This window comes from Parasteatoda tepidariorum, chromosome 1 (assembly GCF_982258835.1).
Source record: "Parasteatoda tepidariorum strain Cologne lab strain chromosome 1, Ptep-v5.0, whole genome shotgun sequence".
Classification (NCBI taxonomy): domain Eukaryota; kingdom Metazoa; phylum Arthropoda; class Arachnida; order Araneae; family Theridiidae; genus Parasteatoda; species Parasteatoda tepidariorum.
The window spans coordinates 101,996,589-102,022,627 of NC_141755.1; the positions used below are offsets into that span (position 1 = coordinate 101,996,589).

The 26,039-nt window shown below is 34.3% G+C and overlaps 2 protein-coding genes across 2 annotated transcripts; both read right to left on the reverse strand.

Moving 5' to 3' along the window:
- Positions 1–1,416: 1,416 nt before the first annotated feature.
- LOC107439588 (non-canonical pre-mRNAs endonuclease FASTKD5, mitochondrial) lies at positions 1,417–4,196 on the reverse strand. The gene has a single exon (XM_016052231.4). It carries the CDS (start codon positions 4,194–4,196, stop codon positions 2,424–2,426), a length of 1,773 nt encoding a protein of 590 aa, XP_015907717.3. The 3' UTR covers positions 1,417–2,423.
- MED9 (mediator complex subunit 9) lies at positions 1,417–9,251 on the reverse strand. Its single transcript, XM_087149758.1, has 2 exons — positions 9,077–9,251; positions 1,417–4,542 (listed from the first exon to the last, which is right to left on the reverse strand). The coding sequence occupies exons 1-2, from the start codon at positions 9,136–9,138 to the stop codon at positions 4,296–4,298; spliced, it is 309 nt and encodes a 102-aa protein (XP_087005884.1). The 5' UTR covers positions 9,139–9,251; the 3' UTR covers positions 1,417–4,295.
- Between the last annotated feature and the right edge of the window lie 16,788 nt (positions 9,252–26,039).

Genomic DNA, 26,039 nt, shown 5'->3' on the forward strand with positions numbered 1-26,039 from the left:
CATTAGTAGTTATTATTGTTAATGTTGGCAAGAAAAAGAACTCTTGAATAACAAAGGGAGATGGATAATGAATCACAGTCAAACTTATAAGCCTGGACTATGTATATAATTAAAGGGTGAACCTTATGTTTTCAAAATCAAATTTTTGCAATTTTTACTATCATTAAAATAAAAAGATGCTGGTAAAAAAAATCATAATGTTACAATTCTTCAAATCCATTAATTAGAAACCAAGTTTGTATTCCTAGAAAATGGAATGTTTTGAGCTCACACAAAAATCAGGATGCGTAACCGATTTTAATTTTTTATCAAAACAAATACAAACTATGTTACTGTTTTTATCACTGATTATCTGAGTACACTGCATGATATTTTTTTAACTTTTATTAATGGGTCACCTCATACTTTTGCTTTGAATAAGTATGAGAAGTTATAAATATGTTAACATTAGGCAAATAACCCTTATAAAACAAATTATCACTCATTCATGAATTTATTTTTCTCTGATATTTAACTCAAAGATAAATGATCAGCAAAAATAACTTATTATCCACCATTAACGAGAATAGGAGATCAAAACAAAGCTTCCATGATTTCAACCTTTTCAATAAACTCATATAAGTATGCATTAAACAAAGCAAAAGGGCCAAATCGAAGACTTCTCACATAATGTAACCATGTCATTCATTTTAACATGTTGTATAGATGGTACCTTAAAACATAATAAAATATTAGAAAATGTCCACTGAGGGGAAAAAAAACTGTGCTCTTTCAAGAGTTCTGAGAGACAAAAGCTTGCACGTAATTATTTTCATTAGACATTTCCTTCAAAAATGTATATATATTTTTTTACATGGAGGAATGAAGCAGTAACATGACTTGTTTCACTGCATATTTTTACTTTTGTAATATTTTTTGAAAAGGGTAATAATTATTCATTAAAAATTCCCTAATTTAAAAATAAATTGTAACACTTTTTTTCTTCTTAAAAACACAGGTAAGATGATTTATTCTATGTCATTTTCTGATGTTGCTACATTTTATTGGTCTAAAATTTTAAAGAAGATTTAATTTTCTTTCATTCTTATCTATGGTTAGAATAAATAATTTATTGAAAAGATAAATAATAATGGGTCGAAGTAATTGATAAGAAAAATTTCTTGTAAATATAAACTCTGTCCTAAAATTTTTTTCGACTCATCTTTTAAAGAAATAAAAAATGGACTTTTACCATAAACTAGTTAGGTATACGATAAATCCATAAATTTTTTTTAATACTTATATCAAAAATAATTAGAAAAAAAAAACTTTACAAATTTTTTTTTTTTTTAATTAAGGATAAATTTTTCATTTCCTTGTGATTTTTAACTTGTTTTATAATTAAAGAGTGAAAAAAGGATTTATTTTTCAACAGAATTCATATCTAAAATACTTTTATTAACACTTTTTTTCAAATAAAGGTATTAATAGAACAATCATGTACCTTAGACAAATTTAATAAAATACATTTAAAGATTACAACAAATTACACAACTTTGTTTTCATATTTTCCCTCTCTTAATTTTAAAATAACTACTATGATCAAAATATAAATATTAAATACAGTATTATGAAAGAAAATCTTCCGACTTAAAATATATACCACTGTGTTTATTCATTATTTAAATTCATATATTTTACCACATCTATTACACACATATCTTTATAACACAAATATTGAATTGTCAAAAAGAAAAGAATTGGTCTAGAAAAGAATGGTTAGAAAAGAATTGGAAAAAAAGTCCTTTTCTATTTCAAAAAATATTTGACATAACGAGGTTTTGAGAAAAAACTCTTCATCATAGTAATTCAAATTAATATTAGATGGATATGTAATGCCAAGCGGAAAAATATTTTTTTGACATAACAAGGTTTTCTAGAAATCAGGAGTATACTATATATATTTATATCTGGAATGGATAAAAATTAATACTTCAAAATAATTTTCAATAACAAATAGTTTAAAACATAAGAATACATATTTTAGTATTTATCATTAACACTACATGATCAAGAGCATAAGAACTAAAAACAAACAAATTTATCAATTCAGGTTTGCTTATAATGTTGTTAAATTAATGTGGATTACAGAGAATTGCGCTACATAGATCTTCTTCCGTATTTTCATTAATAAATGAGGGCAAAAGTATACCAAGTTTTTGACAAAACAAACATTAATTAAAGATATAGGGGCAAATAAGAACTGTAGAATGTATTATCATTATGTTAATAGATTAACTACGCACAATTGTTAACCTTGTATGTCTAAATAAAATTACATTTTTAAAAGCACTAAAAAAAGGGGCTTAAGAAGCATAAATAAAACTTTACTTATACCAAAAATGAAAACGTATTCAAACAATAACCATGAACATGAATAGTATTTAAACAAAATTTTCCTGAAACAATTTGTTAATGTCGCAATCATCGGGGATATTTGCCTGTATAATTTTATTGATTTCATCTAATGAAAGGGCAACCACTTTGAAATTGAGTTTTTTAAGTTGACGGATCTTTGTCTGCATTAGCCCTATAACCTGATCATTTTTACCTGCACAGACCGAGGAATCTAATATTTCAAAACAAATACATTCCTCATATTTTTTGATAATGTCTTGCACTTGCTTGGATATTACACTATTGAGCATTGGATTATGACTAACACTAGCACTTGGCGTGTGAGCTTTTGAGGAAAAAAATATTCCTGCTATCATAATGTGGGGCATAATATAACAGCTTCTTATAAGGCTGGCAGGAAATCTACGATTTAAAAAAGCTAGAATTTCTTCGAATCCTCTCCTCTCTTTGATTTCTTTTTCCAGTTGCTTCGGGATAGGATGGGTCGCATTTGAGGTAAGAGTAGAAATTTCTGGGCATTCTATCGTGACACTCCTTCCAACAAAATATAACTGATATTTTGGTTTTGCTTTATCACCATTATAAATCCTTTTAAATGTTGAATGATTTAAACCTGATGAAAAAATATCCACTGGGTAGTGATTGGCAAGCACAAAAGATTGCAAAGTATCCACTAAGACTGGAAGCTGTGATTCATATTCACCCAGTTTTAGGCGTTTTTCAATATGGCGTGTGAGGCACGTCAAAGTATCTTCCATTACAGGATGTCCAACTGTGGTCAGAGCCCACAGAAAGCGAGCTAAGTCCTTTACGCGGCTCCTCAGGGATGGATGGGTCTTTAAATTTTCAGTACCTACTTCTTCATTTAATGCTGCAATGGCCTGCACTTCCAAAACATTAAAAAGTTCTCCACAGTAAATGTTTTGTGTTGCGAACAAGGCGAGAAAATTGCTACACACTACCATGTTAAAAGTGGAGCAATTTTTTATAACGTAACTTTCGACACTCTCGTACAATTGCTCATCGTAATACTGTGAAAGACGTAAACACTTGAGGACACTGATCGCGTTGAATTGGTCGTTCTTTTGAAGGAGGTGCATTGCAGCTTGGCAAGATCGCTGCAAAAAAGGAACTGAGTTTACTCTTTTGCTGCATTTAAAGAAACTTAGACAAGCTAGGGCTATTTCTTCTTCACTCAACTCTGATAAAATATTTTCCATGCGATCTAAAACTGAATCCATTAAAAAAGGTTGTACAGACTTACTCATTCCAATAAAATAAAGCACCAATATCAAATTAGACTTAGAACATTTTTTAATTTTTCTACTCCATTGGCTAGTAATAGCAGAATAATAATGTTTTCTGAAGGCTTTTTGTCCCAAAATAATCAGCCAAGCATCAAGGATATAAAAAGAAAGATCCAAAGGCCATCTTTCAGCACTTAATGCACATTTTTCATCCAAGAACTTGAGAACAGAAGCATATTTTATTGCATCAAATTTGCTATTTGCAAGCACACTCAAAATTTCTTTTACTTGCAATGGTGACAATTTCATGACATTTTCCCTTTGCAGAAGATGGTAAAAAAAACCATCATCCGCTTTTGTTGCAAAAGGCAATCCAGAAGTTACTTGTATCTTGCTTTGACTCAAATCTGGAACTGGCTGCACAACTAAATTTCTGTATTCTGCTTTATTTCTGAAACTTTCAAAGTTCTTGTCATAGAAACAAAACTGTCTCACACTTTTCAGATAGAAATTAGCAATATTGAAACAACCTTTGATTCTTAGGATTAACATGTTAAAAAAAAGGTTAGCGATTTGCGCAGAAGAGAATATCACAATATTTATATATATATATATATAAATAAAGAGAAAGACAATTTATAAAGGTAAATTTTATATTTTTGGACTATCAAAATGGCACATATTTTTATACTTAAGTAACAGTTCCCTTTTTTGCACTAGTTGTTCTCGGAGAGCATCCAACCTCCTTATTTGTTCTTCTTTAGTATAATCAACCCCAGGGAGCTTTTGAATTTGCTCGCGGCATTGTTGGAGCTTCGTTCTAAATTCAGGAATTTTCAAGCTACTTTCAACAGATTCTTGAGGTTTCTGAGCATTTTCAAACATTTCCTTTTCGATGCTGAAAAAAAATATATTTTGAGAGCTATGATATAACTTAGAAGAGAAAAATTATGAGCATTAATTTATAAATCATCAGTCTATGTTACAATTTGATACAGATCAAGAAAGTTTAGAACAACCAGATTAATTGATAAATAATTAATTTGCAATGACTTGATTAATTATATAAATAACCACCCTAATTAACATCTAATCATGAAAACCAAAATATTAAAAAGTTCTTTAAAATGGGAAATTTGGTAAATTTTCTAAGATTTTGAAAAATTTTCACTCAATTTTATCGTAAACCCTGTAGCAGAATTGTGGCGTCATTGTTGCAGAACAGAAAAATTTTTCTTTTGGAAAGTAAAAAGTTTTTTTTTCTGCAGAAATTTTCGAAAGATCTTATCTTTTCTTCAGAATTGTGTTCAAAAGATGCTTTTCTCGTGCATCCAAGTAAAAAAAAAAAAAAGCCTTTTCGATTCTTATTTGAGAACAATGAAAAATAAAGATTAATGAGGTAAAAAATTTGGTTTTCTTTTCTGCAGAAAATTTCATCCTAATTTTTTTAATGCAGTTATTACTATTGATTTCCACATAGTTTTAAAATCTGTTATTTTTAATACATTATTTATTACAACAACTGAATGTCGAAATAAAAACATGCATTTAGTAACCCTTTATTGAAGAGTCCCATTTACTGCTAGTATAAGAGAGGTATGTTGCAGAAAGCCCAAGAAAATTATACTGAAGAGGAATCACGTATTCAGATAATCACTCCTTTGACGCGTTCAGTTAATTTACGCCGTAGCATCGTATATTGATGTAGTGTTTCGATTGTATTTTCGGCAGCTATTGATATTCATGCACATTTCCCGATACATATCAAACAATATGGAAAATTTGAATCACTTATTTGAATATTTACTTTTGAAGGTAATAATTCTATTGAATTTTTGGCAGCTATTGCTATTGATTTCCATAATTTTTAAATCTAATATTTTTTACATGATATTATTTATTACAATGACCTAATCTCGAAATGAAACACGCACTTGAGAAGTTCGATTCGCGTAAATCTGTCGTTGATTTTTTTAAATTTTTTTTAAAGCAATTACTAATGCATATTTCATGATTTTTAATGTAGGTTTAATTGTAAATGCTAATGCTAAAATGGCTTAGTTATGGATAAAATACCATTTGTTTAAATTTAAGACTGATAAGTTTCCTTTATTTAAGTAACTATTTGCCGATGGAAATTTCCACGGTAGTTTTATTTAAAAGAAGACTTTGAGATGTTCTAGAAATCTAATTTTAGCCCTTCCTAGTGATTTTAATTTTGAGTGAGTTTTGTGCCCCTTTCATAGGGCACAAAACAATAGCAAATATTTACTCAAAAAGCTCATAAGTACTAGATTTTGACAAAAACATAATTTTCTATCTACTTCAAAATTTTTAATTCCTGCTCCAAACATACGCTTGGCTTTTTATGGGCAGACATTTTCACTAAATAACATATATTCATATAACTGTTACAGGGTGCATAGCTAATTCTTTCAACAAAAAATAAGCATTTTTTAAGAGCTCAATAATATTTTTAATCATTTTTCAAAAAAAAAAAAAAAAAAAATCATAATTAGCATTTGTGCAGCAGTAAAATTATTTTTCGCCATCGTTTAAAAATCTCAATTTATAAACCTAAAATAAATAAAATTCAAAGATTTTTGCAAAACTTTACAAAATCATGATAAAATAACTAGTTTCCGATAAATATTGCAGAGAAAATTGTAAAAAATCAAGAATTTTTTTTTGTAATTTAGAACGACAATCAATACGGCAAAGAAAAAAAAAACTTTTTAAAAGATAGAAAATTAAGCATATTTTCCAAACCACGACTAAAAAAAAAAAAGCACCTTCAAGGGCTTTCAAAAGAGGCAAATAAAAAATAAGCACCCTTTAAAAACTCTATGCACCCTGAATAAATAAAGCAGAATTTCTTTTTCTATATTGAAATAAACAGTTTAGTTTGGATGCTCTAATTCACATTAAAATAGCATTATATGTATGGGATAGCAAACAGGACTTAATACAATACAATGCAAAAGTCACAGTAATGGAGTTATACAAAATAGCACAACTATACAATGCCATATAAAAAAAAAGGACAAACTACAAACAAAAAAATGAAATTTGCTCTCTTCGAATAAAGGCAAATTTTAATGCAAAAGAATAATAATATAAAATATTTATATTTTCTTAACTTAAGAAAAAATAGAAATGTTCCAGCTGTTTACTATACTATCTGAACATTATAACATTTCATCGTAATGTGAGTGCAGAAAAATAACATAAATATTAAGAACTAAAAAAACTAGAAACCAATTTTAGCAAAGTGATGTTAGAACATAAAAAAGCAAGTCAATCTCACTGCATGCAAAAAATTTGCTAAAGCTAACAAGGATAAAAATTTTTCACACGCAGTAAGAAAAATCGCAAAACATATTGGGGATATTTCCGTTTTGTGATCTATCATGCCAACTACAATCCTCAAGGTGCCAAAGAGATTTTAAACTGGCAAATTTTTAAAAAAACAAACAAACCTGTAGATGTTTGTCCAAGGGTAGCTATGTGTTATACCTTTCAAGTTGGTCCCTTTATCGTGGGCCGCTGCCCAGTATAATGTCATAATTATGTTAAATGCTATAAAAGCATTTAACAGTTTCTTTTTCCTCAATTCAATATTATGTTTAATGAAAAGGGTGGGGGTGGGGTGGAGGAATAATCACCAAGTCTTGTAAACTTCCGGGCAGTGGTGCGCGAGAAACTAAAAAAAAAAACATCTCAGAAAGGGACCAACTCGAAAGATACAACTCGTAGCCACCCTCGGGGCAAACATCTACATGTTATTTTTTTAAAAATTTGCAAGTTTAAAATTTATTCGGCACTTTGGCGATTGTAGATGGCACCACAGATCGCGATACGGAAATATCCTCATGAAAAGGAGTATCTGGTATTGCAGGGTAAAATAAGCTTTATTATCACAAAATTTTAACTAGAGCAAGACAATCAATTCATCAAACCAAATGTTTATTATCTAGCTTGAACTATTATTCAGCCTATACCTACATATTATTATAAAAACATTCACATATACTAACAGTGCAGAGAAGATACCTGTAGCCAGATCTGCTGCAGAATAACCATTAAATCTTGATAACTTCCGGGCAGTTATCAAGCAAGAAGGGGGGGGGGCTTGCAAAAGATTTCAAAACAAAAAAACATCACAGAAGGGACCAATTTAAACTATGATTTGTAGCTAAATGTTTTATAGATATATATTCATAGAATGAATTCTAAGTTTAAAATCTATTTGATGCCTTAGCACTTGTAGTTGGAAGGAGTGCAGTCTTATATTTAAAAAAAAAAAAAATACTATCAAGCAGTGTAAAGAGTAAGAAAACTTTCTATTGCATTCAAAACATTGCACATCAAGACAACGTTCCCTTTTAATCTCCCTTTGTGATGTTTTTTCTTTTCTTTTTAGTTCTTCATAGGAAATTGCCAAAATTTCGCGGTTATTCTGCCACAGATCACCATTCAAAAATCTTCCAAAATTTAATGTGCTTAGGCAGTTAATGCAGGGTGCGTTGTCAAATCTTTCAACAAAAAATAAGCACCTTTCAAGCACTAAAAATATTTTTAAGAACTATATATTAACAAAATGCAAAATAATTTTCGAAGACTTTACATGATCATGATAAAATAACTAGCTTCTGACAAAGAACTCTTTTTTTTTAAAAACAATATTAGCAGTGCCGGATCACTCATTTTGCCCCAGCATTAATAAATTTCAAATTTTTTCAAAATGTTATGATTATTTAGCTCAAATTTAACAAAATAAAGTAAAATTTAATTTATTTTAAATATGCTTTCGTAAATTAAAAGAAATATTACTACTTTTATATTTGAATATTAGCCACCAAAAAAGATAGAGATTTTTCGGTTCGTTTCCAGAGGGTGGAAAATGAAGCCTGAAATTGAGAATAGCTTGCAAAATGCAGCAGAGTTGCACATGAGAGTGTAAAAATCTCAAGGAACCCAGCTCAATATACCCTCAACAACTGTTTACAATTAATTTCACGTAACAAACAATTTATTTCACGTAAAATGTTCGGTGCTTTCATAAGCTACTGACCGACGGCACGTAGAAATGCATTGGGCTTGCATGAATTGTGAAACCCTAGGAAAGAACAATGTGAAAATCTCATTTTCAAAAAGGAAAAGTTAAGCATTTTTTAAAAACGCCCAATAAAAAAGCACCTTACAGGTCTTTTAAAAAACGAAAAGCATAAATAAACACTTTTTAAAAACGCTAAGCACCATATAATGGTTTTAAGCAGTTTCTAATACGAAATAATTTTAACAACATTCGAAAGATCAGTTAACACGGATTTAATTACTAAACAACAGTTCAACAAATTTACTAAATAGAAAGGAATGATTTAAGACATAGTTATAAAAGAAATTATAAATTTGCTTTTCGAAAATATTACCTACGAATTACATCATAAATAATTGGAAGAAAATCTGTGTTTACATTTTCTGCCAGAGACATTTTCTTTTTTCTGCATAAGATGAAACACTCTGAAGATGCAAAATGTATCAAAAAATAAATTATTACAGTATATGAACAACAAGAAATAAATAGTTAGTGTTGCCAGATGACGATAACCGTTCACCCCCAGATGGCGTTGTAAAATCCTTTAACAATTGGGTATAATATGGAAAAAACACAACTACTTCGATTTAGTAGGAGCAACATATGACGCAATGCTAAACGAATGGAATTTAGTTGTTGTTTATTTAGTTATTGTTATTAGTAGTTGTTGTTATTTGTTTTAGTTGTTGTTGTTTATTTAGTTGTATTTAGTTTCAATAACTTTTCCTTATAATGCAATAAAATCTGGAGAGCAGCTATTTAAACGATCGAACACTTCGTTTGTTTATTTGTGGCTTGAAGTTAGGCTCGCAGAAAATGCCGTTCATGGGTTAAATTTAGTAGGAACAACACAACCTGTGACGTAGGCTATATTATACCCAATTTAGGAAAAAACCCAAAATTTATGTCGCACTAGAGCTGCACAATGGGCTATTGGCGACGGTCTGGGAAACATCCCGGAGAATGATCCGAAGACATGCCATCACAATTTTGATCCTCTGCGGAGGGGATGGCACCCTCGCTTCGGTAGCCCGACGACCTGCGCGCGAAGTCGAGCACTTTATGGTAGCACAGTTTAACAAGGACCAATACCGCACACCCTCGGTCCCTACGCAGATTGATCCAAGTGGTCACCCACCCGCACACTGACCGTAGCCAGTGATGCTTGACTTCGGTGATCTGCTGGGAATCGTGTCTTAACGATCAGTCCACTGCGGGACTATAATATATATTTATTAACCAAATTAATCTTTTTTACATTTCAATCAACATATTTTCGTCAATATTTTCTGTTAAACATTTCTAACATGGGAGTTGTTGCTGTTAATTTACGTCGCACTAGAGCTGCACAATGGGCTATTGGCGACGGTCTGGGAAACATCCCGGAGGATGATCCGAAGACATGCCATCACAATTTCGATCCTCTGCGGGGGGGGGATGACATCCCCGCTTCGGTAGCCCGAAGACCTGCGCGCGAAGTCGAGCAATTTACGGTAGCACAGTTTAACAAGGACCAATACCGCACACCCTCGGTCCCTACGCAGACTGATCCAAGTTGTCACCCACCCGCACACTGACTGCACCCAGTGATGCTTGACTTCGGTGATCTGCTGGGAACCGTGTCTTAACGATCAGTCCACTGCGGGACCATTAGAAAGTTCATATCGAAAGCGCAAAATAGCATCAGCTGTAGTTATACACATTTATTTCTCAATTTGTCGTTAATAATATTTAATGTGGAGAAACATCTCTCCACAGCTGCATATGAAAACGGAATACTTAATAAAGCTAAAACAAGAGTCGAAATATGTTTGAATTTTTAATTTCCCCACGAATTTTTAATTTCACTGATTTTTACCCATAAAGATTCAGTAGGATCACAATTCAAATCATCTACATTTGAGAGTAAATTCCACTCAGCAAATATTTCATCGACATCATTGGATGGATGGCCTATCATGTAAACAATAACAAGCGTCCTTAAACCGGAAGAAATTAAGAAAATTTCCGGTGTATCCCTCCGCTTATGTTATGACTACGAGGCGATGTGTGAACAAGCCTAATATTCTATGCAGTTTTGTTATTGTAATTTAGGTTCAAATCTAAACATAATTGTACCATTCATTAGAGCTTTCAGGAATGTATTGATTCTCAGAGGTCCTAAGGCCAAAAAAAATTTTGGAAAGTTAATATCTCATTGTGAATAATTCTTAAAGTTTGCCATGTTTTGCATTTTATCCCTTATTTGGCTACATTTGAATAAAATGTCGCCAAAAATATCTTTAAAAATATCTTTTTAAGTTAGCTTAATTAGAAAATATTCTAATGATTATAATATTAATATGATAATGCTGAAGTTTAAAAGCTTAAAGAAAGAACTTGGTATATATGAAATACTGCAAAAGATATGATGCAATAATATGATGGCGCGTTTTTTCAATCTGCGGCGTAAAAATATATCGGAAGCAGTAACCCGGAAAACTTGCGAGAGCAATTTAACCACTAGCGCCACCACCCTTAGCTTTACACGATCACCCATCCATACAAATTGATGAAAATTTAGCAACAATATCTGTAATACCTGCCATAACAAATTTACGTGTTGAATCCGGTGAAAATAGACTCTAATGTTTTAAAATTGTTTGGTATTCTGTTCTCAATTTCATTGCACAATTTAACAACAAAAATTATGCATTCTTTAACATTACGTATAATTTCGGAATCAATATTTACTGCAAAAGAATTAAAGTCGTAGCGAAAATCCGAACAAAAGGGATGCATTGCATTAAAAACGACTCAAAATTGAAATTATGCATTGATCATTGCTCACTTTACTTAACTATTGCGGTACAATGACTTGCTGTAAAAGAAAAAAAAATTAACTCATGTAAATCCTCGAATAATTTTACAGGATCGACTTGATTTGACTGAAACAATTTAGTGACTTTTTTTTAAATAAAATAAATATGCGTCAAATACAATTTGTTTTCAGCGGCTTTATGCAAAATATATAACACTAGGAGGCTTCGCTCCCTGCTTGCTGTCGCTCGCCAAACCCCGGAGCTGCTTTCGCAGTTCGTTTCGGATGGCTTCGCAATCCGATGCTCGCTTTGCTCGCTCATTGGATACTTTCTTAACGTCCAGCTTTTGTATACTTTTTTGAACACTAAAGTTCCGAAAACTTTTCACTGTGGAAAATTCTAAACCTGTGCATTTCAATATTAATTTGAAATTGCAAACAATTCACATATTTTTCTTAATCACACTATTCTAAATTTCAGTTGTTGAGAAAAGTAACTGTTGTAAGTTTTGTTTTGAAGTCTTTCCCAACAGAGGGCTAAAACCATGTGTTGTAAAACAATATGAAATAGTACTGAAAGCCGGATGTAAAGCATCGGCTTCGATGAAGATAATTTTGTGAGAATTTTTTTGATAATTCGGTGAGAATTCACCCGATTAGACATATATTGCTCACTACGTGCTCTTGCGCGCCGAAGCCTATCAATTGGGTATAATATGAAAAAAGCACAACTACTTCCACTTACTAGGAATAACATTTACCTTTTAGTTTAATTAATAAACTGAGTTTTAAATATGCTTAATAAATTCATAAATATCATCGGTTTTATTGATACATACGTATTAGCGTTTTATATAATATAGATTTGATATTAGAACGAAACCAAATTGAAACTAGTAAAATTCGCAAGTAACCCTAAAAGAAACCCCTAAAAACAAATCCCGCTAAGATACCCACTGAAGATAAAATATCCCCCTAAATTTACGGGGGAAACCCCTAATCTGGCAACACTGCATATGAGCCCTTTTTAGGCCCACACCACAGGCTCTTCCCAAGAGATCTTCATACCGATTCTGTGTCTTAATATGATATAAAACTGATGGCGCCATCTACCAATTTTAAATTTAAATAAATACTTTATTATACATTTCTAAATAATTATAAATAAACGAATATTTTTTAAAATACTATTTTTTGTTATCTGATTGTATTTTTTAATGCAAAATTGACGTATTTAGTGTCTGATATATTATCTTAACCTATAATTTTCAAACTACGTCAGGTTACATCAAGTTACATATTATATCATACTATACTCTCACAGTTAAGAATATAGTTGTAGATTAATTATGGGTCCAAAATGTGGCACTACATTTAAAAATTATATTCAGTTAATATAATGTTTTCAGTTAAATTTTTTTTTTAATATACACTGGTTATCATAAATTAAGGAAAATTCACAAAAATCGCGATAACTCAAGAAATTACACATGGAATTTTATGAAACTTACCCACAATATACAACACATAGTAAGGTATTAAACAACATAAAAAGAAATTATCAGACATTAATAGTAGTATAGAAATTAGCACATGTATAAAATAAACAAATTGGAAGTATCGGTTTGCAATAGAAAAAGTACCTTTAATATGGAATATGATTGCCTCTAGAAGCAATACAGCACAAACAGCGATGTGTGATGCTTTCAATTATGCGGTCTATCAGTTCAATAGGAAGTGAGAGCCATTGCTCTTGTAAAGCAGTTGCAAGCGTGGCAAGGGTCTGAGGGGGCGGATTGATGGCAGATACACGCCTCCCTAGAGCATCCCAAACGTGCTCGATAGGATTCAAGTCCGGGGATCGAGCTGGCCACTCCATGCGAGTAATTGTTTCCTGTTGAAGATAATCATCAACAATGCGAGCTCTGTGTGGTCTTGCATTATCGTCCTGTAACAGGAAGCAATCACCAATTGCCCCGGCATATGGGCGCACATAAGCATCAAGGATGTTGTCTCGATAAACCTGAGCATTCACGGTTCCCCTTGGAAAGACATGGAGGTATGTGCGCCCTCCGAAGGATATGCCTCCCCAAACACAGACACTGCCTCTTCCGTATGCATCTCTTTCACGGATGTTTGATGGATGATAACGGGTCCCAGGTTCTCTCCATATCAAATAACGTCTACTGTCACTTTCTAGACTAAACCTGGACTCATCCGTAAAGAGAACAGGCCTCCATTGATCTGACGTCCAGTGGACATGTTGTCGGGCCCACTGCAAACGGTCTCTCCTATGGCGTGATGTGAGCAGCACGCAAATGGCTGGTCGTCTCGCATACAGACCACCTTCGTGGAGCCTTCTGCGCACAGTTGACGTTGACACCAACCTTCCGGTGGCTGCAGCAAGAGAGGATCTAAGATGTGTCGGAGTAGCGGTTCTATTCCTGCGTGCACTTAATGTCAAATATCGGTCATCGGCACTGGTCGTAACAGTTGGCCGTCCTTGACTGAACCTCCTAGATGCCGAATCTGTGGTTTGAAATTGCCTCCAAAGTCTATGAACCACAGATGGACTCACATTTAGCCATCTGGCCACTTCTGATTGACTCTGCCCTGCCTCTAGTCTCCCGATGGCTCTCCATCGTAGTTCTTCAGGCAAATGATGCCTAGAGGTCATTATTACGAATTGGCTATCTCAGATTTTCAATGTCGCAATCACAGTAAAATTTGTGTGCTTTCTCTCAAACTTGGACTTTTATGCTCCAGGCAGATGACGTAAGCCGAGTGCAGCGCCACTAATTTGCATATTGCAATTTTACTCAGCTACTCTTAGTGGACAACATATGCAAATTTTGCACGGTTTGGCTTACTTTTGAAAGAGTTATCGCTATTTTTGTGATTTTTCCTTAATTTATGATAACCAGTGTATCTCTCCTTGATTTCAACCCATAATATTTATATTGGACCAGGTCATATACTACCGGGTATTAGCGTATCCTACCAGAGGAAATAATTATGGGTTTATTAAGGGGCCTAGAATGTGGTCCTATAAGTTACTATGTACGCATATACATAAGAGTGCGTTAAATAGCGTTAAAATGAGGAAATTCGTAGTCAATATTCTTTATCAACACATGTCACGAAATCTCCCCTTAATATTCACCCATAATATTCATATTGGACCAGGTATTAGATTAACGGATATTATTATACCCTACCTGAGGAAATAATTATAGGTTCATTAGGGGGCCTAGAATGTGGTCCTATAATATACTATGTATGCATATACACAATAGTGTGTTAAATAGCGTTAAAATGAGGAAATTCGAAGTCAATATACTTTATGAAGACATGACACAAAATCTCTCCTTAATATTGACGCATAATATTCATGTTCGACCAGATATTATATTACCGGGTATTAGTGTACCCCACCAGAGGAAAAAATTGTAAGTTTATTAAAGGGCCTGGGATTTGGTCCAATAAGTTACTATGTATGCATATATATAAGAAAGAATTAAATAGCGCTAAAATGAGGAAATTCGAAGTCAATATTTATCACAACATGTCCCAATATCTCACCTTAATATTGACCTGTAATATTCATATTGGACCAGGTATTATATTACCGGTTACTAGTGCGTCCTACAGTAGAAAGTAATTATAGGCTGAGAGGGCTTTTGAAGCGAAACTGAGGCAGGCTTGACGTATCACCGTGGACAGAGGCATACCCTCCAACTGCTACGGAATTTCCGTAGTTTCAGAAATCTTCTTTTCAGACGGTAGCAAAATTAATGTCTTAATATTTAAAAAAAATTAATTTTAGCGTAACTTGTCCACTATTACTTATAAAAGTGCAGGCTATATGGCTAGATTCTTAAGTTCTGATAAAAGTTTTATGAGAGATCCATTTGCTTTAAAAATGTCTACTTTGGTTCTCTACCACTAGAAAGAATTATTTTCAAAATCCTCATAAGTTGGAGGGTATGCAGAGGGGTAGACCGTCGGTCAAGCAAGTTTGCTGCTGGAGGGTGGGGTCCTGGGTTCGAATCCCATGGATGGACGAGCTTTCAAAAAATTTCCTTTTTTTTCATCTTTTGTTTATTTTACGTTATATTATTTTTTTAATGTGTTTTTCGATATTCTGGAGGGTGAAGGAAATAATTTTTTTAAATGGGAAATAGGAAGAAACTGGAAAAATCCTGGAAAATCAGTTTATTTCCGCTTTTTCGACTCTTTTTGCAACATTTTGGATATTCTAGCATGCCTGGGGTGTTCTGTGTGTAAAATCCAGCAAAGAAAGCGTAATGGAACAATAAAAAAAAGGAATAAAAAAATAAAATGGCGCAAGTGAGGTTCAAATTTCGAGACCCCCTAGCTCCCTTTAATATCAAGGTATAATTTTCAAACTCGGACCCTATGTAGGGGTCTATGATCCAAGCATGGCTGAAAAAGAAAATTTTTATAGGCCAATTAGGGGGATCACAGTGGGCCCCTAAATGTATATTGCGAAGATGAGAGGAGAGAGCTTTTGAAGCGAAACTGTGGTAGGCTTCACGTATCACCGTGGACTGGAAGGTAGGCCACCAGACAAGCAAGTTCGCTGCTGGAGGGAGGGATCATGGGTTCGAATCCCAGGGACCGACAAATTTTCAAAAAATTTTCTTTTTTCTTTTTTTTTTGTTTATTTTAAATTATATTATTTTTTTTATATGCTTTTCGATATTCTGGAGGGTCCAGCATGTAGGAAATAATTTTTTTTATTGGGAAAATGGGAAAAATTTTGAAAAATCCAGGAAAATCAGTTTATTTGCTCTTTTTCGACTTCTTTTGTGACATTTTGGATATTCTAGCATGCATGGGATGTTTTCTGTGTTTGAAATCCAGCAAAGAAAGCGTAATGGAATAATAAAAAAAAAAGAATGAAAAAATAAAATGTCTCGAAAAAGGTTCAAGATTTAAGACCTCCTAGCTCCCTTTAATATCAAGGTATAATTTTCAAACTCGGACCCTAAGTAGGGGTCTATGGTTCAAGCAAGGCTGCTAGCTCCCTTTAATGTAAAGGTATAATTTACAAACACAGACCCTAAGTAGGGATCTATGGTCCAAACAAGGCTGCCGAAGAGAATTTTTATAGGCCAATTAGGGGGTCACAGTGGGCCCCTAAATGTATATTGCGAAGATGAGAAGAAAGAGCTTTTGAAGCGAAACTGTGGTAGGCTTCACGTATCACCGTGGACTGGAAGGTAGGCCACCAGAAAGGCAAGTTCGCTGTTGGAGGGAGAGGTCCTGGGTTCGAATCCCAGGGACGGACAAGATTTTTTTGTTTTGTTTATTTTAAATTATATTATTTTTTTTTATGTGTTTTTCTAAATTCTGGAGTGTCCAGCTAGTAGGAAATAATTTTTTTTTTATAGGGAAAATGGGAAAATCAGTTTATTTGCTCTTTTTCAACTTCTTTCGTAACATTTTGGATATTCTAGCATGCATGGGGTGTTTTCCGTGTGTGAAATCCTGCAAAGAAAGCGTAATGGGATAATAAAAAAAAAAGAATAAAAAAATAAAATGGCTCGAAAAAGGTTCAAATTTCAAGACCTCCTAGCTCCCTTTAATATCAAGGTATAATTTTCAAACTCGGACCCTAAGTAGGGATCTATGGTCCAAACAAGGCTGCCGAAGAGATTTTTTATAGGCAAATTAAGGGGGTCACAATTGGCCCTTAAAGGTGTATTGCGAAGATGAGAGGAGAGAGCTTTTGAAACGAAACTGTGGTAGGCTTCACGTATCACCGAGGACAGGAAGGAAGGCCACCAGACAAGCAAGTTCACAGCTGGAGGGAGGAGTACTGTGTTCGAATCCCAGGGACGGACAAAATTTCAAAATTTTTTTATTTTTTATTTTTTATTTTAAATTATATTACTTTTTTTGATGTGTTTTTCAATATTCTGGAGGGTCCTGCATGTAGGAAATAATTTTTTTAGTTGGAAAAATGGGAAAAAACTGGAAAAATCCAGGAAAATCAGCTTGTTTGTTCTTTTTCGACTTCTTTGGCAACATTTCGGATATTCTAGCACGCATAGGGTGTTTTCCGTGTGTGAAATCCTGCAAAGAAAGCGTAATGAAATAATAAAAAAAAAGAATCAAAAAATAAAATGGCTCGAAAAAGGTTCAAATTTCAAGACCTCCTAGCTCCCTTTAATATCAAGGTATAATTTTCAAACTCGGACCCTAAGTAGGGATCTATGGTCCAAACAAGGCTGCCGAAGAGATTTTTTATAGGCAAATTAAGGGGGTCACAATTGGCCCTTAAAGGTGTATTGCGAAGATGAGAGGAGAGAGCTTTTGAAACGAAACTGTGGTAGGCTTCACGTATCACCGAGGACAGGAAGGAAGGCCACCAGACAAGCAAGTTCACAGCTGGAGGGAGGAGTACTGTGTTCGAATCCCAGGGACGGACAAAATTTCAAAATTTTTTTATTTTTTATTTTTTATTTTAAATTATATTACTTTTTTTGATGTGTTTTTCAATATTCTGGAGGGTCCTGCATGTAGGAAATAATTTTTTTAGTTGGAAAAATGGGAAAAAACTGGAAAAATCCAGGAAAATCAGCTTGTTTGTTCTTTTTCGACTTCTTTGGCAACATTTCGGATATTCTAGCACGCATAGGGTGTTTTCCGTGTGTGAAATCCTGCAAAGAAAGCGTAATGAAATAATAAAAAAAAAGAATCAAAAAATAAAATGGCTCGAAAAAGGTTCAAATTTCAAGACCTCCTAGCTCCCTTTAATATCAAGGTATAATTTTCAAACTCGGACCCTAAGTAGGGATCTATGGTCCAAACAAGGCTGCCGAAGAGATTTTTTATAGGCAAATTAAGGGGGTCACAATTGGCCCTTAAAGGTGTATTGCGAAGATGAGAGGAGAGAGCTTTTGAAACGAAACTGTGGTAGGCTTCACGTATCACCGAGGACAGGAAGGAAGGCCACCAGACAAGCAAGTTCACAGCTGGAGGGAGGAGTACTGTGTTCGAATCCCAGGGACGGACAAAATTTCAAAATTTTTTTATTTTTTATTTTTTATTTTAAATTATATTACTTTTTTTGATGTGTTTTTCAATATTCTGGAGGGTCCTGCATGTAGGAAATAATTTTTTTAGTTGGAAAAATGGGAAAAAACTGGAAAAATCCAGGAAAATCAGCTTGTTTGTTCTTTTTCGACTTCTTTGGCAACATTTCGGATATTCTAGCACGCATGGGGTGTTTTCCGTGTGTGAAATCCTGCAAAGAAAGCGTAATGAAATAATAAAAAAAAAGAATCAAAAAATAAAATGGCTCGAAAAAGGTTCAAATTTCAAGACCTCCTAGCTCCCTTTAATATCAAGGTATAATTTTCAAACTCGGACCCTAAGTAGGGATCTATGGTCCAAACAAGGCTGCCGAAGAGATTTTTTATAGGCAAATTAAGGGGGTCACAATTGGCCCTTAAAGGTGTATTGCGAAGATGAGAGGAGAGAGCTTTTGAAACGAAACTGTGGTAGGCTTCACGTATCACCGAGGACAGGAAGGAAGGCCACCAGACAAGCAAGTTCACAGCTGGAGGGAGGAGTACTGTGTTCGAATCCCAGGGACGGACAAAATTTCAAAATTTTTTTATTTTTTATTTTTTATTTTAAATTATATTACTTTTTTTGATGTGTTTTTCAATATTCTGGAGGGTCCTGCATGTAGGAAATAATTTTTTTAGTTGGAAAAATGGGAAAAAACTGGAAAAATCCAGGAAAATCAGCTTGTTTGTTCTTTTTCGACTTCTTTGGCAACATTTCGGATATTCTAGCACGCATGGGGTGTTTTCCGTGTGTGAAATCCTGCAAAGAAAGCGTAATGAAATAATAAAAAAAAAGAATCAAAAAATAAAATGGCTCGAAAAAGGTTCAAATTTCAAGACCTCCTAGCTCCCTTTAATATCAAGGTATAATTTTCAAACTCGGACCCTAAGTAGGGATCTATGGTCCAAACAAGGCTGCCGAAGAGATTTTTTATAGGCAAATTAAGGGGGTCACAATTGGCCCTTAAAGGTGTATTGCGAAGATGAGAGGAGAGAGCTTTTGAAACGAAACTGTGGTAGGCTTCACGTATCACCGAGGACAGGAAGGAAGGCCACCAGACAAGCAAGTTCACAGCTGGAGGGAGGAGTACTGTGTTCGAATCCCAGGGACGGACAAAATTTCAAAATTTTTTTATTTTTTATTTTTTATTTTAAATTATATTACTTTTTTTGATGTGTTTTTCAATATTCTGGAGGGTCCTGCATGTAGGAAATAATTTTTTTAGTTGGAAAAATGGGAAAAAACTGGAAAAATCCAGGAAAATCAGCTTGTTTGTTCTTTTTCGACTTCTTTGGCAACATTTCGGATATTCTAGCACGCATGGGGTGTTTTCCGTGTGTGAAATCCTGCAAAGAAAGCGTAATGAAATAATAAAAAAAAAGAATCAAAAAATAAAATGGCTCGAAAAAGGTTCAAATTTCAAGACCTCCTAGCTCCCTTTAATATCAAGGTATAATTTTCAAACTCGGACCCTAAGTAGGGATCTATGGTCCAAACAAGGCTGCCGAAGAGATTTTTTATAGGCAAATTAAGGGGGTCACAATTGGCCCTTAAAGGTGTATTGCGAAGATGAGAGGAGAGAGCTTTTGAAACGAAACTGTGGTAGGCTTCACGTATCACCGAGGACAGGAAGGAAGGCCACCAGACAAGCAAGTTCACAGCTGGAGGGAGGAGTACTGTGTTCGAATCCCAGGGACGGACAAAATTTCAAAATTTTTTTATTTTTTATTTTTTATTTTAAATTATATTACTTTTTTTGATGTGTTTTTCAATATTCTGGAGGGTCCTGCATGTAGGAAATAATTTTTTTAGTTGGAAAAATGGGAAAAAACTGGAAAAATCCAGGAAAATCAGCTTGTTTGTTCTTTTTCGACTTCTTTGGCAACATTTCGGATATTCTAGCACGCATGGGGTGTTTTCCGTGTGTGAAATCCTGCAAAGAAAGCGTAATGAAATAATAAAAAAAAAGAATCAAAAAATAAAATGGCTCGAAAAAGGTTCAAATTTCAAGACCTCCTAGCTCCCTTTAATATCAAGGTATAATTTTCAAACTCGGACCCTAAGTAGGGATCTATGGTCCAAACAAGGCTGCCGAAGAGATTTTTTATAGGCAAATTAAGGGGGTCACAATTGGCCCTTAAAGGTGTATTGCGAAGATGAGAGGAGAGAGCTTTTGAAACGAAACTGTGGTAGGCTTCACGTATCACCGAGGACAGGAAGGAAGGCCACCAGACAAGCAAGTTCACAGCTGGAGGGAGGAGTACTGTGTTCGAATCCCAGGGACGGACAAAATTTCAAAATTTTTTTATTTTTTATTTTTTATTTTAAATTATATTACTTTTTTTGATGTGTTTTTCAATATTCTGGAGGGTCCTGCATGTAGGAAATAATTTTTTTAGTTGGAAAAATGGGAAAAAACTGGAAAAATCCAGGAAAATCAGCTTGTTTGTTCTTTTTCGACTTCTTTGGCAACATTTCGGATATTCTAGCACGCATAGGGTGTTTTCCGTGTGTGAAATCCTGCAAAGAAAGCGTAATGAAATAATAAAAAAAAAGAATCAAAAAATAAAATGGCTCGAAAAAGGTTCAAATTTCAAGACCTCCTAGCTCCCTTTAATATCAAGGTATAATTTTCAAACTCGGACCCTAAGTAGGGATCTATGGTCCAAACAAGGCTGCCGAAGAGATTTTTTATAGGCAAATTAAGGGGGTCACAATTGGCCCTTAAAGGTGTATTGCGAAGATGAGAGGAGAGAGCTTTTGAAACGAAACTGTGGTAGGCTTCACGTATCACCGAGGACAGGAAGGAAGGCCACCAGACAAGCAAGTTCACAGCTGGAGGGAGGAGTACTGTGTTCGAATCCCAGGGACGGACAAAATTTCAAAATTTTTTTATTTTTTATTTTTTATTTTAAATTATATTACTTTTTTTGATGTGTTTTTCAATATTCTGGAGGGTCCTGCATGTAGGAAATAATTTTTTTAGTTGGAAAAATGGGAAAAAACTGGAAAAATCCAGGAAAATCAGCTTGTTTGTTCTTTTTCGACTTCTTTGGCAACATTTCGGATATTCTAGCACGCATGGGGTGTTTTCCGTGTGTGAAATCCTGCAAAGAAAGCGTAATGAAATAATAAAAAAAAAGAATCAAAAAATAAAATGGCTCGAAAAAGGTTCAAATTTCAAGACCTCCTAGCTCCCTTTAATATCAAGGTATAATTTTCAAACTCGGACCCTAAGTAGGGATCTATGGTCCAAACAAGGCTGCCGAAGAGATTTTTTATAGGCAAATTAAGGGGGTCACAATTGGCCCTTAAAGGTGTATTGCGAAGATGAGAGGAGAGAGCTTTTGAAACGAAACTGTGGTAGGCTTCACGTATCACCGAGGACAGGAAGGAAGGCCACCAGACAAGCAAGTTCACAGCTGGAGGGAGGAGTACTGTGTTCGAATCCCAGGGACGGACAAAATTTCAAAATTTTTTTATTTTTTATTTTAAATTATATTACTTTTTTTGATGTGTTTTTCAATATTCTGGAGGGTCCTGCATGTAGGAAATAATTTTTTTAGTTGGAAAAATGGGAAAAAACTGGAAAAATCCAGGAAAATCAGCTTGTTTGTTCTTTTTCGACTTCTTTGGCAACATTTCGGATATTCTAGCACGCATAGGGTGTTTTCCGTGTGTGAAATCCTGCAAAGAAAGCGTAATGAAATAATAAAAAAAAAGAATCAAAAAATAAAATGGCTCGAAAAAGGTTCAAATTTCAAGACCTCCTAGCTCCCTTTAATATCAAGGTATAATTTTCAAACTCGGACCCTAAGTAGGGATCTATGGTCCAAACAAGGCTGCCGAAGAGATTTTTTATAGGCAAATTAAGGGGGTCACAATTGGCCCTTAAAGGTGTATTGCGAAGATGAGAGGAGAGAGCTTTTGAAACGAAACTGTGGTAGGCTTCACGTATCACCGAGGACAGGAAGGAAGGCCACCAGACAAGCAAGTTCACAGCTGGAGGGAGGAGTACTGTGTTCGAATCCCAGGGACGGACAAAATTTCAAAATTTTTTTATTTTTTATTTTTTATTTTAAATTATATTACTTTTTTTGATGTGTTTTTCAATATTCTGGAGGGTCCTGCATGTAGGAAATAATTTTTTTAGTTGGAAAAATGGGAAAAAACTGGAAAAATCCAGGAAAATCAGCTTGTTTGTTCTTTTTCGACTTCTTTGGCAACATTTCGGATATTCTAGCACGCATAGGGTGTTTTCCGTGTGTGAAATCCTGCAAAGAAAGCGTAATGAAATAATAAAAAAAAAGAATCAAAAAATAAAATGGCTCGAAAAAGGTTCAAATTTCAAGACCTCCTAGCTCCCTTTAATATCAAGGTATAATTTTCAAACTCGGACCCTAAGTAGGGATCTATGGTCCAAACAAGGCTGCCGAAGAGATTTTTTATAGGCAAATTAAGGGGGTCACAATTGGCCCTTAAAGGTGTATTGCGAAGATGAGAGGAGAGAGCTTTTGAAACGAAACTGTGGTAGGCTTCACGTATCACCGAGGACAGGAAGGAAGGCCACCAGACAAGCAAGTTCACAGCTGGAGGGAGGAGTACTGTGTTCGAATCCCAGGGACGGACAAAATTTCAAAATTTTTTTATTTTTTATTTTTTATTTTAAATTATATTACTTTTTTTGATGTGTTTTTCAATATTCTGGAGGGTCCTGCATGTAGGAAATAATTTTTTTAGTTGGAAAAATGGGAAAAAACTGGAAAAATCCAGGAAAATCAGCTTGTTTGTTCTTTTTCGACTTCTTTGGCAACATTTCGGATATTCTAGCACGCATAGGGTGTTTTCCGTGTGTGAAATCCTGCAAAGAAAGCGTAATGAAATAATAAAAAAAAAAGAATCAAAAAATAAAATGGCTCGAAAAAGGTTCAAATTTCAAGACCTCCTAGCTCCCTTTAATATCAAGGTATAATTTTCAAACTCGGACCCTAAGTAGGGATCTATGGTCCAAACAAGGCTGCCGAAGAGATTTTTTATAGGCAAATTAAGGGGGTCACAATTGGCCCTTAAAGGTGTATTGCGAAGATGAGAGGAGAGAGCTTTTGAAACGAAACTGTGGTAGGCTTCACGTATCACCGAGGACAGGAAGGAAGGCCACCAGACAAGCAAGTTCACAGCTGGAGGGAGGAGTACTGTGTTCGAATCCCAGGGACGGACAAAATTTCAAAATTTTTTTATTTTTTATTTTTTATTTTAAATTATATTACTTTTTTTGATGTGTTTTTCAATATTCTGGAGGGTCCTGCATGTAGGAAATAATTTTTTTAGTTGGAAAAATGGGAAAAAACTGGAAAAATCCAGGAAAATCAGCTTGTTTGTTCTTTTTCGACTTCTTTGGCAACATTTCGGATATTCTAGCACGCATAGGGTGTTTTCCGTGTGTGAAATCCTGCAAAGAAAGCGTAATGAAATAATAAAAAAAAAGAATCAAAAAATAAAATGGCTCGAAAAAGGTTCAAATTTCAAGACCTCCTAGCTCCCTTTAATATCAAGGTATAATTTTCAAACTCGGACCCTAAGTAGGGATCTATGGTCCAAACAAGGCTGCCGAAGAGATTTTTTATAGGCAAATTAAGGGGGTCACAATTGGCCCTTAAAGGTGTATTGCGAAGATGAGAGGAGAGAGCTTTTGAAACGAAACTGTGGTAGGCTTCACGTATCACCGAGGACAGGAAGGAAGGCCACCAGACAAGCAAGTTCACAGCTGGAGGGAGGAGTACTGTGTTCGAATCCCAGGGACGGACAAAATTTCAAAATTTTTTTATTTTTTATTTTTTATTTTAAATTATATTACTTTTTTTGATGTGTTTTTCAATATTCTGGAGGGTCCTGCATGTAGGAAATAATTTTTTTAGTTGGAAAAATGGGAAAAAACTGGAAAAATCCAGGAAAATCAGCTTGTTTGTTCTTTTTCGACTTCTTTGGCAACATTTCGGATATTCTAGCACGCATAGGGTGTTTTCCGTGTGTGAAATCCTGCAAAGAAAGCGTAATGAAATAATAAAAAAAAAGAATCAAAAAATAAAATGGCTCGAAAAAGGTTCAAATTTCAAGACCTCCTAGCTCCCTTTAATATCAAGGTATAATTTTCAAACTCGGACCCTAAGTAGGGATCTATGGTCCAAACAAGGCTGCCGAAGAGATTTTTTATAGGCAAATTAAGGGGGTCACAATTGGCCCTTAAAGGTGTATTGCGAAGATGAGAGGAGAGAGCTTTTGAAACGAAACTGTGGTAGGCTTCACGTATCACCGAGGACAGGAAGGAAGGCCACCAGACAAGCAAGTTCACAGCTGGAGGGAGGAGTACTGTGTTCGAATCCCAGGGACGGACAAAATTTCAAAATTTTTTTATTTTTTATTTTTTATTTTAAATTATATTACTTTTTTTGATGTGTTTTTCAATATTCTGGAGGGTCCTGCATGTAGGAAATAATTTTTTTAGTTGGAAAAATGGGAAAAAACTGGAAAAATCCAGGAAAATCAGCTTGTTTGTTCTTTTTCGACTTCTTTGGCAACATTTCGGATATTCTAGCACGCATAGGGTGTTTTCCGTGTGTGAAATCCTGCAAAGAAAGCGTAATGAAATAATAAAAAAAAAGAATCAAAAAATAAAATGGCTCGAAAAAGGTTCAAATTTCAAGACCTCCTAGCTCCCTTTAATATCAAGGTATAATTTTCAAACTCGGACCCTAAGTAGGGATCTATGGTCCAAACAAGGCTGCCGAAGAGATTTTTTATAGGCAAATTAAGGGGGTCACAATTGGCCCTTAAAGGTGTATTGCGAAGATGAGAGGAGAGAGCTTTTGAAACGAAACTGTGGTAGGCTTCACGTATCACCGAGGACAGGAAGGAAGGCCACCAGACAAGCAAGTTCACAGCTGGAGGGAGGAGTACTGTGTTCGAATCCCAGGGACGGACAAAATTTCAAAATTTTTTTATTTTTTATTTTTTATTTTAAATTATATTACTTTTTTTGATGTGTTTTTCAATATTCTGGAGGGTCCTGCATGTAGGAAATAATTTTTTTAGTTGGAAAAATGGGAAAAAACTGGAAAAATCCAGGAAAATCAGCTTGTTTGTTCTTTTTCGACTTCTTTGGCAACATTTCGGATATTCTAGCACGCATAGGGTGTTTTCCGTGTGTGAAATCCTGCAAAGAAAGCGTAATGAAATAATAAAAAAAAAGAATCAAAAAATAAAATGGCTCGAAAAAGGTTCAAATTTCAAGACCTCCTAGCTCCCTTTAATATCAAGGTATAATTTTCAAACTCGGACCCTAAGTAGGGATCTATGGTCCAAACAAGGCTGCCGAAGAGATTTTTTATAGGCAAAT

Bases quoted from the DNA above. Each gene is read 5' to 3' on its own strand.
- MED9 (XM_087149758.1), bottom strand. From the start codon at position 9,138: ATGTCTCTGGCAGAAAATGTAAACACAGATTTTCTTCCAATTATTTAT. The intron at 4,543-9,076 runs GTAATATTTTCG...ATTTTTTTTCAG, and splicing joins ATTTATGATGTAATTCGTAG to CATCGAAAAGGAAATGTTTG.
- LOC107439588 (XM_016052231.4), bottom strand. From the start codon at position 4,196: ATGTTAATCCTAAGAATCAAAGGTTGTTTCAATATTGCTAATTTCTAT.